Source organism: Cydia strobilella, chromosome 21, assembly GCF_947568885.1.
Source record: "Cydia strobilella chromosome 21, ilCydStro3.1, whole genome shotgun sequence".
Classification (NCBI taxonomy): domain Eukaryota; kingdom Metazoa; phylum Arthropoda; class Insecta; order Lepidoptera; family Tortricidae; genus Cydia; species Cydia strobilella.
The window spans coordinates 9,368,078-9,385,529 of record NC_086061.1 but is presented as its reverse complement, the minus strand read 5'-3'; the positions used below and the strand labels follow the sequence as shown (position 1 = coordinate 9,385,529).

General features: G+C 37.0%; 3 protein-coding genes and 1 long non-coding RNA gene across 4 annotated transcripts; 3 read left to right on the top strand and 1 right to left on the bottom strand.

Moving 5' to 3' along the window:
• The first annotated feature begins 904 nt into the window (after positions 1-904).
• Positions 905-6,902, top strand: LOC134750910 (syntaxin-16). Its single transcript, XM_063686151.1, has 4 exons — positions 905-1,075; positions 2,615-2,745; positions 3,147-3,319; positions 4,101-6,902. The coding sequence occupies exons 1-4, from the start codon at positions 995-997 to the stop codon at positions 4,733-4,735; spliced, it is 1,020 nt and encodes a 339-aa protein (XP_063542221.1). The 5' UTR covers positions 905-994; the 3' UTR covers positions 4,736-6,902.
• Positions 6,903-10,956: 4,054 nt separating this feature from the next.
• LOC134750839 (ubiquitin-conjugating enzyme E2 C) lies at positions 10,957-12,129 on the bottom strand. The gene is made up of 2 exons (XM_063686073.1): positions 11,888-12,129; positions 10,957-11,806 (listed from the first exon to the last, which is right to left on the bottom strand). The coding sequence occupies exons 1-2, from the start codon at positions 11,986-11,988 to the stop codon at positions 11,377-11,379; spliced, it is 531 nt and encodes a 176-aa protein (XP_063542143.1). The 5' UTR covers positions 11,989-12,129; the 3' UTR covers positions 10,957-11,376.
• A 187-nt stretch (positions 12,130-12,316) lies between these two features.
• LOC134750843 (uncharacterized) lies at positions 12,317-15,807 on the top strand. The gene is made up of 3 exons (XR_010128583.1): positions 12,317-12,553; positions 14,734-14,839; positions 15,620-15,807. It is a non-coding gene; the product is annotated as an uncharacterized LOC134750843 (long non-coding RNA).
• LOC134750842 (splicing regulator SDE2) lies at positions 12,845-13,896 on the top strand. Its single transcript, XM_063686076.1, has one exon. The coding sequence runs from the start codon at positions 12,970-12,972 to the stop codon at positions 13,693-13,695; it is 726 nt and encodes a 241-aa protein (XP_063542146.1). The 5' UTR covers positions 12,845-12,969; the 3' UTR covers positions 13,696-13,896.
• Positions 15,808-17,452: the final 1,645 nt, after the last annotated feature.

Genomic DNA, 17,452 nt, shown 5'->3' with positions numbered 1-17,452 from the left:
TGATTGCGATTTGTGATTTCTTTAAATTAAAACCCATAATACATTTTATTTACTAGACATGTTTAGTTTTGTACCACCTGCGCGAATTATAGAAGGTATTTCATTGTTTATACGCCTAATAAGAACGGCCCATTGACATTTTATTTAACAATTTTTTAATACCGTCAAACAAGCTAACTTTGCCTCCAGGGTAATCGCCCCAACGTGCTATCAAATATTGGGGTAATTTTTACCAATATGGTATCCCCACGTTTATGACGTCATCTATGTCTATCCCTTACGGGCGCACGCGTATAGCTGGTCTATATAATGCTAGGTCTATGATACTCATCCTTTTTTTTGGGTGCTAGTACTAGTGTAAGACAAAGATAGTATAATTCTCTCTCTCTGTCTACGTTTGAAATGAGACAGTTCTTTGACAAACTATATTTTAAAAGTTTTTCTAATGATAGTTTTATTAAACCACATATTTTAGTAAATAGTTTTATAGTCCTTTATATACACAAGTAATTTTACAAAAATATATTTATTGTTTATCCTCTACTTTTGTAAATTCTTCAAAAACAAATTTAATAAAACTATAGCAAACTTCGTAAACACCATTGGATAGTGACAGTTGACAATATGCAGATCTATTTTTCCATAAGTTTTTCACTTTTGTCATGTTTATGAATACCTGAAAATATATTTTATGAAGTCTTTCTTTCCGTTCAAACCATCCATAAGTTTATTGACTATTATATAATTAATATGAATGACAAATAGAAATTCACTAAAGCCTATATTTTATATTTAAAATCCTTATAAATATAAAATAATAGTTTCTATTAGTCCAATTAGGTTCGACAAAGTTGAGGTACAAAGTTAAAATACAACTGCCTGCTGTCAAATAAAACCGATTCACCGAAATGTCAGCCCCGATCTGTGTCAGACCCAGTGAAATAAACTAATAATTCCTATTTCTTAGCAAATATAGTGGTGAATTATTATTAAAATGGTATCGCGAAGTCTCACCGAAGTCTTCGTGCTAATGCGCAACAATGCTATCCACAGTCGACAGTTGTTTTCAGAACAGGTACACATTTTATCGATTAAAATGTAGATTAAGTAAGCTCTGTTTACCATAACTCGGTTAAATACAAGGTGTAATGTTTATGAGGGTGATAAAGTAAGTAGGACCTTTTTCTAAAGTACGTGTTTGCTACTATGACAGACAGTGAGCAGAGCTATAGCTAAGTATATGATGTTATTGTAGCTTGCATCATCTTTTCCTATTGGAGGTTTACTTATAATTTACAAACTAACACGGGACTTAATCGCGTACAAACTTAACCACCGCATACCATCGGATATCGTGAGTGTTGTGTGTACGCAAAGTGACAACCCTAGCGTACAATAATCAAGATCAAGTGCGGGTAGTTCGCAAAACCCGCGCGGCAAGAAGATGTTGATACAATTCCTCGCCAGTCTGCCTGTGACCACGAACGTAACGTCACGTTCGAAATGTCAGGCCATAAATAAACGTAAGTTAAGTGTTAGTTTTAAAATTATGAGTGAAAACGTGTTAGTTTAAATCAGTATACGGAGGTTTACTTGGTTATTATTGGTTGGTGTATACACTAAGGTATGTTATGTATGTATACTGAGAAAAAAAATAAGTGGAGGAATTATACATTAAGTACATACCTGGGACAACTAGTTTTCTTCAAAAACAGACTTGACAAGGAAGTAGACAGGATTAGTAGAGCGTGGCGAAAATATTGGTCTCTAAAATCAATTCTGAAGAGTGATATGTCGATGGCCATAAAGAAAATGGTATTTGATACTGCTGTCCTACCTACCTTAACTTACGGTGCCCAAACCTGGAGCCCCATTGAGAAACATATTCATAAACTGAAAATCTGTCAAAGAGCTATGGAATGGTCAATGTTAAAAATTAAAATTGAGGACAGAATCAGAAACGAAGTCATAAGAGAGAAAACTGGAGTAAAAGATATAATATACGCAATAAAAAAGAGCAAATGGGCCTGGGCTGGCCATATATGTTGAACAACGGATAGCCGGTGGACTAAACGTGTCACAGAATGGTCATCAATAGGAATAGCGAGAAAACAAAAAAGACCAAATAAAAGATGGAGAGACGAGTTAGTGACCTTCGACAGATACTGGTGGAGAACAGCAAAGGATAGGAAGGAATGGGAAAAACTGGGGGAGGCCTTTTCCGCACAAGCGACATGCAAATAATAAACCAATAATAATTGAAATTTTATGTAATTGTAAAAAAAAAGAAGCATGAAATAAAGGCTATTACTATTACAGTATACTATATGAAATGCTTGCATTAATTTATGACAAGATGAATAGCCGGGTCCACACAGAGCGAGCATACGCGCGAGGCAATTTCCTCGCGCACAAAACGAACAGTGTAGACGTGCCTCGGCCGAGGCGCGCGTGTTGTATCAACATTTATAGACGTGCCTCGCGCGCGCTCGCTATGTCTGAACCCAGCTATAGTCTATTAACCATTGGTGCACAAGCGCCCTCTATTGACATTCTTTGGGCAACCTGGGCAATGGAAATAATGAATAACAAAACATGAGTAAATTATTTACAGAACGAGTCAGAACGGGTCAGGCTCATGCGGAGCAACTCCAACGACATGGAGGCGGGGCTGGAGATACGGTCAGAGACAGCGCCACCACCCTGGACAGACGCCTTAGAGGAGGCCCATTATATTATTACTAGGTTTGTACATTGTCAGTATGTTATTTAAAAAAGAAACATGAATTGCTACACAGATGGAAAGGACACAGCCTAAAAGTAATAAGTAGTCTTTTGTAGATTCAAAAGTTGTCTAAAAAGTTTTGTCAATCTACTAGGTTCTTTAAGTGTCTGGATCTCTGCAGGACCTTTTATGTTTTTCAAATACTCTGTACCTAAAAAAGTACCTACTTTAGGCCCTTCTTAAAAAAAAAACACAAAGGGGTAGCATTAAAAATCCTTAGGTAACTGTTCGGGAACTTTGGAAATATTCCATTTTGGGCCTACTAGTGTTTTAATGCTAATAAAGGAAAAAGAACACGAAATAAGTATAAGCTAAATGGGTTTTGGCTTGGTTCTGATGCCTAATCCATGTAATTTTTCAGGCTAAGAACAAAATTATCTGAACTCCAATCCTGCCACTCGCGACAGATCCGACGACCGGCATTAGACGACACGGGAGAACAGGAACACATCGGCAGACTCACCACCGAGATAGGTCGGCACTTCACACACGCCTATACACATCTTACGGCTATCAAGGCTCAAGTCAGACATGGTATGTATATTCTATTTAATTCTGCTGGAAAAGAAAGGAAAGATCGGCCTAAAACTTTCGTCAGTACTAAAACTTTAGAGTATATTTAGAGTACAAGTGCCATTGGCACTTTACCCATGTACTCTAAAGATGAATTATACGTGAATAATAATGCAGTAGTGAGTTGGGAGATGTCAAAAATTTTTTTTAGTGTTAAGAGCCCATTAACATGCTCACTAGCGCCACTGCTAAATAATTGTAATTATTTAAATTTAACGATATATATTTAAAAAAAGGGGCCGCTATGTACTGTATTTTATATTAAAATACCTTTTGAATACATTGTAATAGTTTTTACGTTGCTGGCTTCGTCAATCTATGCGTCCAAAGTTAAAACGGCCGTTTTTGTTTTGAGTTCATAGATCGACTAATCCAGCAACATAAAAACTCTCTCTCTTCTTCTTTTCCTGTTACCCCCTGCTGGGGGCTGGGGGGGTAGGGCTCGAATCTTGTTTTTTCATTGACTACGGTCTTGGGCAGCTTGGGTAACCTCCTCCCACCCCATCCCCAATACACCCAGCTCTTGCTCCACAGAACGACGCCAAGTGGATTTAGGGCGTCCATGACATAAAAACTAGTTTGATGTATTCAAAAGGTACTTAAATCATCTTAAATACAAAATACTATACGTAGCGGCCCCCTTTTTTAAATATCTACCGTTAAATTTAAATAATCACAATTATTTAGCAGTGGCGCTAGTGAGCATATTGATGGGCTCTTAAGATATCATTATCATTTTCAGGTAACAAAACGGAGCAAAAACTAGCAACTAATGTAGTATTAGCACTAGTAACCACACTCCAAGAGCTAAGCGTCACCTTCCGAACCGCCCAGTCCAACTACCTAAAATCCCTCACTTCCAGAGAAGAACGGTCAAATGCCTACTTCGACTTACCCAACTTCGAAGAACTAAGTCTAGAAGATGACAATTTACTACCAGATCTGACAAACAATCAAACGGATTTACTTTTTTCACTACCTAGTACTTCAGGTACGCAGAAAAATAATTTCATGGATGATTATGAACAGCAGAATGATTTTGAAAAACCTTCTAATCAAAAGCAGTTATTGTTAATGCAGGAAGAAAATACTAGAGTGGTAGCAGAGAGAGAGCAGGAAGTAAATAAGATTGTTCGTTCTATAGTAGATTTAAATGAAATTTTCAAAGATTTAGGGCATATGGTGCATGAACAGGGAACCATTTTAGATAGGATTGATTATAATATAGAAGTAACTCAAGTGCAAGTGCAGGAAGGTTATAAGCAGTTGCAAAAGGCAGAGAGGTATCAGAGGAAGAATAGGAAAATGCATTGTATATTAATTTTAGCGGTAATGATTATCATTTTGATGGTGTTATTGATTATTATTAAGAGTTAGTTGTTGTACTTGTTGTTTGAATTTTGTTAAGAAATTTATGCGAGTGCTTTTTACATTATTTATGTTACAGTGTTACTTTTATTTATCTTGTAATGTTTGTATGTGTAGCCGCCGTGCAGATCTCGACGACAAATAAAAAGACTTCGATTTGAAGTAAACTTATAATCAATAGGTGCTGGTTACTTTACAAGGTACAGTTGACGTAAACGGTTAAAAGTGTAGAAGTTGTGGTAATAGTATGGAGGCTGATGCGAAAGTGGTTAAGCTAATTTTGAATGTTAGAATGGTAGTCTAAATTTAGGTGCCTCTAATTGGCCGCGATACAGGTTATGTGGAGCGCTCCTATTGGTGCATTTAAATAAGCCTCCGCATAGTAAGCGAGCCCGACGGCTGCGTTTTGCTACTGCATTATACACATAAAAGGTTGCGTTCGCAACAGTATGCATGTTCGGGTCAAATCTTGCAAGGTAAATTAGACCAACTTTCCATTATTCGATTGAGCTGGAACTTCACTTACATATTTATTTATTAACAACAATATATTTACACGGCATTACAGACAAGCCAATACACCGAGAAATTAAACATTACAAAAAAAACAGCATAGTATACAAAACACATAACATGTAACAGGACAGAATATAGGTGACCTCAAACACTTATATTCTATTCTATTCTACACGTATGTAAGTTGGGTGATCAATTAAACATTACAAAAATAACAGCATAGTATACAAAACACATAACATGTAACAGGACAGAATATAGGTGACCTCAAACACTTATATTCTATTCTATTCTATTCTACACGTATGTAAGTTGGGTGATCATGTAGTATTATTGTACCATCGAGCTGATCTGATGATGGACACAGGAGGTGGCCATAGGAACTCTGTGATAAAACAACGCAACCTAATTGTGTTTGGGTTTGTTAGAATTGCTCAGTGAGTATTAGTTGCCTGTTAAATGAAACGTACAGCCAGCGAGAAAAGCTTGTATCAAAAATGAAATCTGACAAAAAACTTATTACCAGTTATGATTACAAATGCACATGCATGCATGTCTTTTATAAATCATCCTTTATTCGTTTTTTTGTGTACTTCAATATTTAAATTAATCAAAATATTCATGATAGACATAATTAGTGTAAAAAGTACGTACATAGATTTGTTTTTAAAGTTTATATGCACTGAAAAATCCAAGGTTCAACATTGCCTTATATTACGTAGTTAAGTTCGAAATAAATATTCCCTAGACAACAGTTTTTTTTTTTAATTAAATATTTCATCAATTTCTTGTCCAAAAACTAATACGCAAATAATGTATATGCTCTATTTATTTGTATTAATTAACGAAGGAATTATTGTCGGTACCCCAGACCGTTTTGATCGGACTAATTCATGTAGATAGTTTTAGCACTTGAGTTATTTAAAGCTTAATCAAAATCATTCCTATTTAAGTATCAATATAAATTGTAAAATTTTTTTTTTTAATCTAAGTATTTTATTAAGGTTTCATTCCAAATCTACCTATATACCCCTAGTGTAAATTTTATTCTACGCGTATGCGTTAAGTCAATTTTTTATGGGATTTTGAGTTTCCAAAACGTCCCGCTTGTCGCGCTGTTCAAAATTCCATAAAAAACTTAGACTTATCGCAAAGGTACACTAGGGTACTAGGGGTTCTGACTGCAATTGATACTTTTAATAGTTAGAATTGGATTGGAAAGATACCTTTAATTTAACTTTTGATGTCAACCATTCTAATCAAAAACTAATTTCTGCAAAATTATAAAAAAATATTGTGTATAAATTCTCGCACGTGATTCTAGTCTTTACTTTAGCTATCGTGTATTTAATTGATATAATAATTTAATAAATATTCTTGTCGCCAAAAATATACCAACTATATAATAACTACCCGAATACAAAATAAATGTTCTAGCAAATTGTGCATGGCATTTGCAATGACAAAGTGTAGAAATGTCATCAATAATGTGAGATGCCTATGAAAATATGACGTTTATTGTCAATACGGATCGATCAGTTTTTATCACAGACCTAAAATTTACGTGGTTTTTATCACAGACCTAAAATTTATGCTCCTAGTTCTGTGGTTTTTATGACATAGTTGGACAGATTTAGTAACAGCATAGAGTAACTTATACTAGAGCCAGTAACGCTCTAGTATAAGTTACTCTATGCTGTTACTAAATCTGTCCAACTATGTCATAACAACCAATCAATTTACTGAAATTCACTGCCATCTGTCGACATACTTTAAAACTAAAAATGTAGATTTATATAAATACGATAAAATGTATTTAAATATGGATAAATGATTTTTTTTATTTGCATTAATTATTTTTATGATTTTGACCCATGTTCTTTCACTGATATGCGTTAAAATTGTTAAATAACAAACGAAACCGTCAACGCCATCTATACGACAGTAGGCCAAAGCTAGTAGCGCCCTCTGAACGAGAATGAAATTTTCTTGATTTTCGAGGCACGTTTTTTCCTTAGACTGTATCCATCTATTACGGAGTTATATCTATCTTTGGTAACAGTCACTTTTGGCGACAAGACCCAAATGCTTTTAAGTTTTATATTATTAAACTATTTTTATCGATATCGCCTAAATATTTGTATAGTTTTAAGTCGTACGTGCAATTAATGCTACTTTTCGTCAATATATTGTGAAAAATATCAGTTATGTTTAAATATCAGTTGTGTTAATGGCTGATTAAATATGAGTATGCATGGTGAAAATGATGAAATGGTTTTATTTTTTTCTGTCCCGCCCATATGCCGGCGGTCAATGCACACATGGGATAACTTGGATTCCACGTATTTAGAAGGAAGGTACAGTAAGCAGCAGAAGTTGCTAAGCGGGCGAGGTGTTTAAAATAGGGAATATTACGCGAAACTCTGCGCAGGGGGCGCCACTACCACAATCCATCATCATCTGACGGTCTATCGCAATACAAGAAAATCGAAATTTAAATTAAATATTAAATAAATAAATAATAAATTTTTATTCATTTGAAACCTTAGCCTAAGCCTTAGACTAATTACAAAAAAAAAAACTTATATTAGGTTTGTAACAGTTGCATTAGGATTGAGCCTTTGTTTCCTGAACTAGGACAAAGCCTGTGACTCAGGATTCAGTGATTTCGTTATCTAACATCTCTGTCGCTCTTGCATATTCGAGCGATAAAGAGGTTGATAGCGAAATTTCGGATTCGCGTTTCCCGGTAGGTCCTCTGTAAACAAACCGCCTTGGTGCATCAATGTCATATTTTTAACCGCCTTCAAAAAAAAGGAGGTTCTCAGTTTGACCCGTATGTATGTATGTTTGTTCGCGATTATCTCGCGTTTGGCTTAACCGATTTTGATGCGGTTTTCAGAAAAGTGTTTGTATTTTCTCTGAAAACTTGTCAAAAACCTGTAAAAGGCACAGTATGTATAAGTTACTTTATGGTTTACTAAACGGGCTAGTGGTGCACTCTGGTGGCAGAACATTGCAGTAATATCCCTTTACCTTATTACCTTACCCCATTACCTTGACACGCTCTTATTATCTTAACAATAAAGTCGCGTCAAGATAATTTTGAACACTTCGCCCGCTTAGCGACTTCTGCTGCTGACTGTAAATATCATTTTATGTATTTTCTTTGCGGTCGATCATGGAATAACACCTTAAACCTGTATAATGTTTGTAAATAGCTGTATTTGTTGCGATTTGTTCATTTATTTATATTAAGTGATATAAAAATGAAATCGATAACTACTCTTGTTTTCATTTTAATACTACCACACCACTGTAATTAAATTAAAGAAATTAACTACCCTCCTAAACGTAAATAATTAATTATATTCCTAAAGTCAAACCTGGTGGGCTCGAACTATCCGACATTAGGGAAAGTGCATGAATTGTAGGGGGCAGCACAGGACAGGAGCCCCCTGTTTATTGGCGTGAAGTGTAAATGTCAAGTTTACGCTTCTAATCTAGCCCGCAAGATGGCTGAACCTACAACGCAGAAGAAAACGTTTGTGAGCTATAGAGGGCAGCAAGTGTCTAGGTACAGTTCATATTTCCCATTCAGGCCACAAGAAGGCATGGCCCTGTAGGAGTAAATAATGTTTCATCAACATAGCTCCAATCCAATTTTGGCACTTTAGAGTAAGTACTTAATTTTCTGAAATAAAACAAAACCTATTTTTTTTATTGTCTATGTTTAAGAGTCCCCGGCAAGCTCGGCCGAATTGCACCTTCCCATACAAACGTAGTTCCGCTCTCATTTTAAAACTACGTGTTGGATTGTAATGAAACATTGCACACACAATGACATGAGGTATATCTAGGTCTGAAATTAGTTTATATAGCTCCAGTTTATAAAACAAACGAAATAGAGCAAAAACAAGTTTTGTATGAAATACTTAAATTCACTGTATTTTTTAAACTATGGTATCTGAAGCTACATAAACTAATTACAAACATAGATATACCTTATCCTATTGTGTTTTTTTTTTGTAAACGCCGATTTAGGCGGGTGGCCTACCATCAAAACTGCAAACACGAGTCTAAAACTGTCTATTGACCAAACGGATAAGCAGGTCATATATAGTAGGTAGGTATTGCTTAACTAGATCTAGATTTTTAATTTTGCTACAAAGCTGATTTATAATTTAAGGCAAGATAGTAAATATGTGAGCCAAATCCAAGGATTTAGTGACCAAAGTAATGAGACATTATGGTGATTACATTATACACTATCCCCTTATTTATAAACTTTTGAGCTTTTCTGCCTTAATTAATTAGTGGAAACTGTTTTGGCTCGTGTTTTATTAATATTAATTCATATTGTGTAAGATTGTAAGCTGTTTGTTTCTCAATAAAAAAAAAAACGTCTACTAAAGTTGACAAGCCGCTAATAATCGTTTGTCCCTTTCCATCATACTGATACGTCGGAAAGGGAGAAACGATTATTAGCGGCTTGTTGACTTTAGTAGACGTTTATGGATAAGGGGGTACGTCGATAGTGAAGAAAGTACATTACCTATTCGCACATGTATCGTACATACGTTTTACAGTACAAAATATATAGCTATTTAAATTTTCGAAATAGTTACGTTGTGCTAATCGCATTAGTGCGGTGAAGTAGCAGTTGAGTTATTTTTAATTTACAATACATACCTGCACCAGATTCTCTTATTCAACATTGGCTTACCCACGTACTTGTTGTGCCACCTTCTTCTTCCTCGGTCCCTCATTGCTGAGGATCGCGACCATGTATGCTCCGTCTCCATAGTGTGCGGTCATAAGCCACATGTCACGCACTGCATGTTGCCGCCAACCACCCTCTTCACACCATCAGACCATCTCGTGGGTGCTTTTCCTCGCTTGCCATCCATTTGACCCAAGATAATCTGCCTTTCTAGGTCATGCTTCTTAGACCACATGATATGTCCAAAAAAGCTGAGTGCGCGTTCTTGACATATTGTAGAGAGCCGCGTGGTGATTTTCAGCTCCTCTAGGATGGACTTATTGGTTCTCATAGCCGTCCAGGGTATGCGTAAGAGTCTTCGCCTTGTTGTGCCATATCGCCAGTTAAATATTCTAGTGACCTACCCCAGTTAAGAGACACACACACGCCGCTCAAACAACTTGCTTCAATTGCAAGAAACTTGGAATCAACATTTTAAGTAACATATTATCTGCACTAGTCTGATTGACTCGTGATTCGTGATTGGGTCGTGATTGTCTGGCACTAGTTTTCGTTGCTAAAAATTGTTATAGGTACAAAAAAACCGGCCAAGTGCGAGTCGGACTCGCGCACGAAGTTCCGTATCATTTCGCAATAAACTGCAAAAAAATCACGTATGGGATACATAGGAAACACCCATGACTCAGGAACAAATATTTGTATTCATCATACAAATAAATGCTCTTACCGGGATTCGAACCCGGGACCATCGGCTTCACAGGCAGGGTCACTACCCGCTAGGCCAGACCGGTCGTCGTTTGTTAGCTTGTTGCATCTGTCTGATAAATGGTGGTCAGAAGGTTAAACTGGGAGTCAAACAAAATCTTGTAAGTACTGTGAAAAATGCTGTTACTAACGATTTCCCACAGGGTAAGTATATAGAATTTTTTAAGATGTCCAAATAATATGAACATAACACTAACTTTAGCTAGGAATAAAGAAAAAGCAAATAGTGAATTGCACTAAAGAATTATATTTGTCAATGATCTTTCAATATACATTAATTCATTCTTCGGAATAAAACCAAGATTGAAGAGACGGGCTTATTGACAAAAATAAATAATGTTAGCTACACAATTAGAGAAGTTACCGAGAAATTAATTAGTTAACAATAATTACCATTTAAAGAAAGTTACTTGTGTCAGATAACAGTTTACAAAATAAAAAGAATAATGAAAACTAAAACGTAAGGAATGCTATAAAGAACAGCCCCGGTCAGAAATCTTACACGAGCTTTTTGTTAACAACTTATAGAAAATAATCACAAACAGAAAAACTTAAAACAAAAAGCTCCCGTCAACTCCATTCGGCAAACGCACAAACATTCACAACACAAAATACAACGCAAATCAAACCGTGATCATTAAATAAACTAAGAGTCTTTGTGTTTACTATAGAAATCATCTAAATGTTTCTTATAGGCGGGCTGGTTGGGCCAGAGGAAGGATGCTTGCTGATTCAGAGGACTCTGCGTGTTGGGCTCGGCTAACAAGCTCTGGATAGACAGTAATATCGTGCGAACGTCGTACAGAGCCGTCCACTTGTCTTTTAAAATATCTAAACATATTAACCCACAAGTATCCACGTTCGGGTGGAAGCACGGCGTCACGAATTTCACCACGGGAGGCGCGTACGGGTACGAATTAGGGAACTCCAGCGACAACTTGTACTTGTGTCCCGCGTAAACGGTATCCAAGGGTCCGTTAATCGTTCCGATCCATTTAAACAGGTTCTCGCTTTCTGGGAACGCGGATATTCCCTTGTCCGCGCAGCGCATCAGCTCCATCAACTCCTTCTGCAATCTGAAACACAGAAAACCACTCGTTCGTGACCAAACCCTTGGGAGAAAGCAGAAAATCGAACGCTTTGTTTCCAAAACTCACCGTTTGCTTACTGCGTGATTGTCCTTCAGTTTTATCGTATCCTCGTTCTGTTTAGCCGGATTTGACGATGAAGCGTAGTGTGGATTGATATTTTGAGCCATAATAACACGAGCAACAAAATCAGGTGTCTCCAATTTTCTGTTATAAAAGGCGACTTCCTGTTAATTTGAAAAAGCTCCAATCAAATTGCACATTTGACAGGAGACTGTAATGGCGTCAATCAACGTAACAAATCTTTGGCGCCATCTATGTCATCTTTTCGGACTTATGGTAAAGCAGTTTCAACGTTATTTTATTGTTATTTCACAAGATAACGCGTTACGCAATGTTGGATTACATAAATTACATTTTATGTCTAAGAATTAATTTCAAATGTATTTGCCGCCAAGTAATCATGTCAATTACCTAATTAAGCATAAATAAAGTTTCGATTACATCCAAGATAGATTTGTTCTGGTCTTTCTTTTTGCACAACTAGTTTGTGCTTTCACTTTCTTCCGATTATTAGGTGTTCATTGAAGCGTGAAAAAAGAGAGCAGGGTTCTTATTATTTAACAAAAAGCAGTTGTCTATTTAAGACCTCCCAATCATTGTAGAGTTCAGTAACAATAAAGATTTCGTCGTAGATATTTTGAGGTAGCCGCTAACTCCACAATGATTATGGAAGTGAGTATTTTGTAAATAATGTTTAATATAGATTGACATTAGCTTATGTTTTTGATTGTGTTGAATAGGTTCAGTTATCCGGTTTAATGTTCCGTATTCGTGCTTTTGAAACTCATTGGCCCAAAAAGTACAATGTCACCGTTATCGTTATTTTTTAGTTATTTTGCTACATCTGAATCTCGTCATGATCTGGCAATACAATGTTAAAAAAAAATGTCATAATTGTCATTCATTCATTCAACTACATTTTTCGTTCAATCAATTCTATGTCAAAATGACAATATGATTAATTTCATTCTTTTGTGTTTGCACAACAGTTACGTGGTGTTTTTCGATTTTCATTTAATTTTGGACATTTTCTAAACATCACCACCAAGCTTAATTAAAAGTAGTCATTATAGAATTATTTCATAAAAATGCCGTGCCAGATTTACTTCGAGGACACCGTCGTAACGGATATCAACAATGTCCAAGATGTGGCGTCATTGAAGTGCAATATTTCTCAAAAATATGATATTCCAAGTGAAGATTTATTCGTGACTATCAATGGGAAGGCTGCTTCAAGTGATTCCACGTTAGAAAACATTGATAATGTGGTCAGAGTTTTCACAAAACTCGTCGGAGGAAAAGGTGGTTTTGGGTCAATGTTACGTGCCATCGGGGCCCAAATTGAGAAAACCACAAATCGTGAAGCTTGTCGTGATCTATCAGGGCGTCGTTTGAGAGATATTAACGAAGAAAAACGTCTCAGGAAGTGGTTGGAAGGACAGGAAGAGAGAGAACGAGAAGCGGCCGAGCGAAAGCAAAAGAAATTAGAGCGGCTCATAGCCGAGCCTAAGATTGACGTGAATTTGCATCCTAGTTACGAACGCGAACGTCAGGAGCTACCAGAGCGTGTAAGCGCGGCTTTAGATGCTGGCTGGCAAGCGGCAGGGTCATCAAATGAGACTGGCCAGAAAAGAAAGCTTGTAGAAGAAAAAACTAAGGCCAAAAAGAAGAAGCTATGGATCGACGCAGAGTTGTCAGACTGTTCTTCGTTAAGTGAAGATGAGGAAGAAGAGGAAAGGAAAATCCCTGCACAGGTTGTGTCTACCGACAGTGGGAATGAGTCGGACAAGGTCTCGGAAAACAGTAAAGTGTAGAGATTTAACTGTGTAGCAGTGGTTAGGTGTCAAAATACTCATAAAGGATTTGGCTATACTAAAAGTACTCAATAAGCTGAAAATTAGGAATGCTCGTGGGAATTAAGTTCTACGGACAGTCTGCCACTGTTGTATATTGATATTTGTAACATTTAATTAAGTTGATACGTATTTGAGATTGTGGCTATTGGACTACTTTTGAAGTAAGATTATTTTTAAATAAATTATTATAAGTGAAAGTGCCTTGTTTTATTTCACTAATTTTCTCATCATAGATAAGACTGTACCTACTGTCCAGTGGAGCCCTCGTAAGGGGGAAAATGTTTTCTAATAAACCAATTGATTTCTGTACAATTCAGTGTACATACTGTTGAAATTCACTCACCATTCTGACAGTCGGTAATGGCAAATGGCAGGGCAAATTAGGTACAAACATTTGGTATGTTCCTTTTTAGGGTTCTGTATCTCAAAAGGAAAAAACTGAACCCTTATAGGATGACTTTGTTGTCCGTCCGTCTGTCCGTTCGTCCGTCTGTCTGTCAATTCGTCCATCTGTCTGTCAAGACTTTATCTCGGGAACGCGTGTAGGTATAGAGTTAAAATTAAAGCCATATAATGAGGTCTACAGCCCAGCCCCTTGAAGCAGTGAAAAGATCAAACTTCTAAGTCAACGTAAAAAAAACTTACGGCCGTTTATGCCGCAAAAAACGTATATTTCGACATTCTCAAGGGAATAAAAACTTATAGGGTACATCCCGTGTACCTAAATCTAGAACTATGAAAGGAGAGTAATATCGTCTAACTACAATTACAGGAAAAAATCTGAAAACTATAAACAGATCTATAACTAAAAAATAAAGAAAATAAAATAAAAAGTAAGTTAAATTTGTACGTAACCCTGGGTGGGCGAGTCCGACTCGCACTTGTTCGGTTTTTTATATTTATTTAGTTACACCCCCCGCCTGACCCGCCATCCTGACTCTCACCGCCATCTAGTGACCAGTAGCAGAAGTTAAGGCTATTTCTATGTTATTGCAGAAACGCTTATGTATCTTATTACTGCTGTCCCTGGTGGTCCTCTCCGCTGCGAGACCACAGGAGTTTGATGAAGATGAAGACCAAAGCCAAGCTGACGAGAAAAAAGGTAAAATAAAAAATATTGTAGTACATGCAGTTGGGCGAAAGATGGCACTTTTGTCAATCGATGTAATCAAGTTAGCGTTTATTCAAGATGAAACCCGCTCATACTGAAAACAAAGTAGCTAAGCAGGTGTAGTGTTCGACATGGCCACACTTTGTCATTGCAAGCTGTATGAACCTACCATACAGCGGTAATCATGTGCAAAGAGAATTAAGAAACATAGTGCTCACTCCATACATCAGTTTTGTTACCAAAACGACTATAATTTTCGTAGTCTACATCTATCGTCAAGTAGCGGAATTTTCAGTACTACTGTTTTTAGGGTTCCGTACCCAAAGGGTAAAAACGGGACCCTATTACTAAGACTCCGCTGTCCGTCTCTCTGTCACCAGGCTTTATCTCATGAACCGTAATAGCTAGACAGTTGAAATTTTCACAGATGATGTATTTCTGTTGCCGCTATAACAACAAATACTAAAAATAGAATAATATAAATATTTAAATGGGGCTCCCATACAACAAACGTGATTTTTTTGCTGTTTTTTTCCGTAATGGTACGGAACCCTTCGTGCGCGAGTCCGACTCGCACTTGGCCGGTTTTTTAAAATGTTAAAGGTTATTGAGCGATAGAGTGGTCAAATAACTAACCCATTCGACGGTTTCCTGTCCGGTTACCCCAATAAATCCCCCTTAGAGTCTATTTCCGGGCAGTTCCGCTCCAATTTTGTTTCCTGTTTGTATTTACGATAAAACAATTTACCAATTTAATTTGTTTTCAAACAGATGACGTATCCCGAGTACAAATAAAGGTTTACAGAGGACCCACCAAGCACGACGGATACGCACCATGGGGCTTTTGGGTCAAGCAGCCTTCCGACGATTAACGCTAGATGGCGCTACTAGTTATTACGTGAACCATAAGCATTTTTTATATTAATTAATAATAGACAAATATATGTATTTCTAGTATTAAGTTAAGTTAAATAAAAGTAAACGTAAGTAGCAAAAGATAAGATTGGATTATAGTTTTATAGTTTAAGTTTAGTAAGAGCTCGATTAGTTTATTAGTTTCTGCTTGGTTGTATAGATGGCGCTGTTACAGTTTGTGTTGTTTTTTGTAAAAACCAAAGATATCGTTGAATTGTTTTTTTGTTGAACTAGTTTAATAAAAATTGATTGTTATCCTCTTTTTTTGTTTGTGAATACCTAGATTTTCTCGTGATTTTTAGTGTTCCGTGCCAAATTTTGTTTTGACAAACGGAACACTTATGGGATCACTTCGGTCTTGCAAATCAGTTAAATGCGTTTTTCTCAGAGACGGTTTGTCATAGATACCTAAAATTTGAAACAGTTATAGCAATTACCACCACTAATATTGTAAATAAGTCAAAACCGCCTATTTCTTATTTTAGGGGGTTGAGAGGGGTAACCTGTTTTTTTTAAAGAAAGATTCACTCTTTAGTCTGGTTTATAACGCCTGTAGTTTTTGTATGAGCAATTACGTCGATCCGCCAACGCGTGCTCGTGCTCCCGTTGTAGTATCCCGTTATACTTACACATAAAAATAATAACAATTTATTTACACACATGACAGACAACAAAATCTCCCTGTATATACTACCCTCAGGTTACAGGCTTACAGCTAATGGTGTATCCACACCACTTTTAACTTCTGTAGAGCAACAATGTGCAACACCGTATCATTATAAGTAGGTAACTTTCCTAGTTACTGAGTACTGTTGTAGGTACAGTGTTTCTGCTCCACAGTTAGAGCGTTTTCACATTGTTCGATCCGATATCGGATGTAGGATCCTACATCCGCGTAGTCAGGCCGCGGGGGCGCGCCCGGGCGCCGTCTTCAGCGGTCACGCACACTAAAACAAACATTATGCCTACACATACGCACACAAACAAATATTATCGGTCCGACAACTGACGGGGGGCTCCGACATGGTTGAATTTATCGGAAGCGCTTTCCGATATCGGTTGTCTGAAGGCGCCTATGACAAAAACAGCTGCAGGAGATTGCCGTTGGCATTAAGTCCGCCTTTCTTGCGTTTTTTAGTAATAATGATTTATTAAATGCATAAATAAATACAGATAAACACATATATCTTACATTTCACAACCTTCCGATATCAGATCGGACAATGTGAACCCAGGTAGCAAAGTGACGTCAGCGACGTCATAATGACGTATAAATGCTAACCTGGGAAAACGCTCCACAAAAGAAGCCCGGTTCACATTTGTCTGTCGTGTCGTGTTGTGTTGTGTCGTGACGCATATCGGTTTCATACATTTAATATGGTTGCGTTCACATTTCTGATGCGCGCTGCATCAGACAAATGTGAACCGGGCTTTAACTGCGTTGTGCATGCACCTTAAAAATGGTAAACTTACTCCATTCCCCAGCCACCAATAACGATGTTTACCCTCGGACATACACCGTGAATCTACGTGTCAGCTGTCCATTATCAAAACATGGCGTGAAAACACGTGCATGCACAGCTAAATGCCGTTTATATATAACTAGCTTTTGCCCGCGACTTCGTCTGCGTGGAATTAGTAATTTGGGTACCTTAAAAACCTTAAACAAATCTGCTTTTTAATCCACCC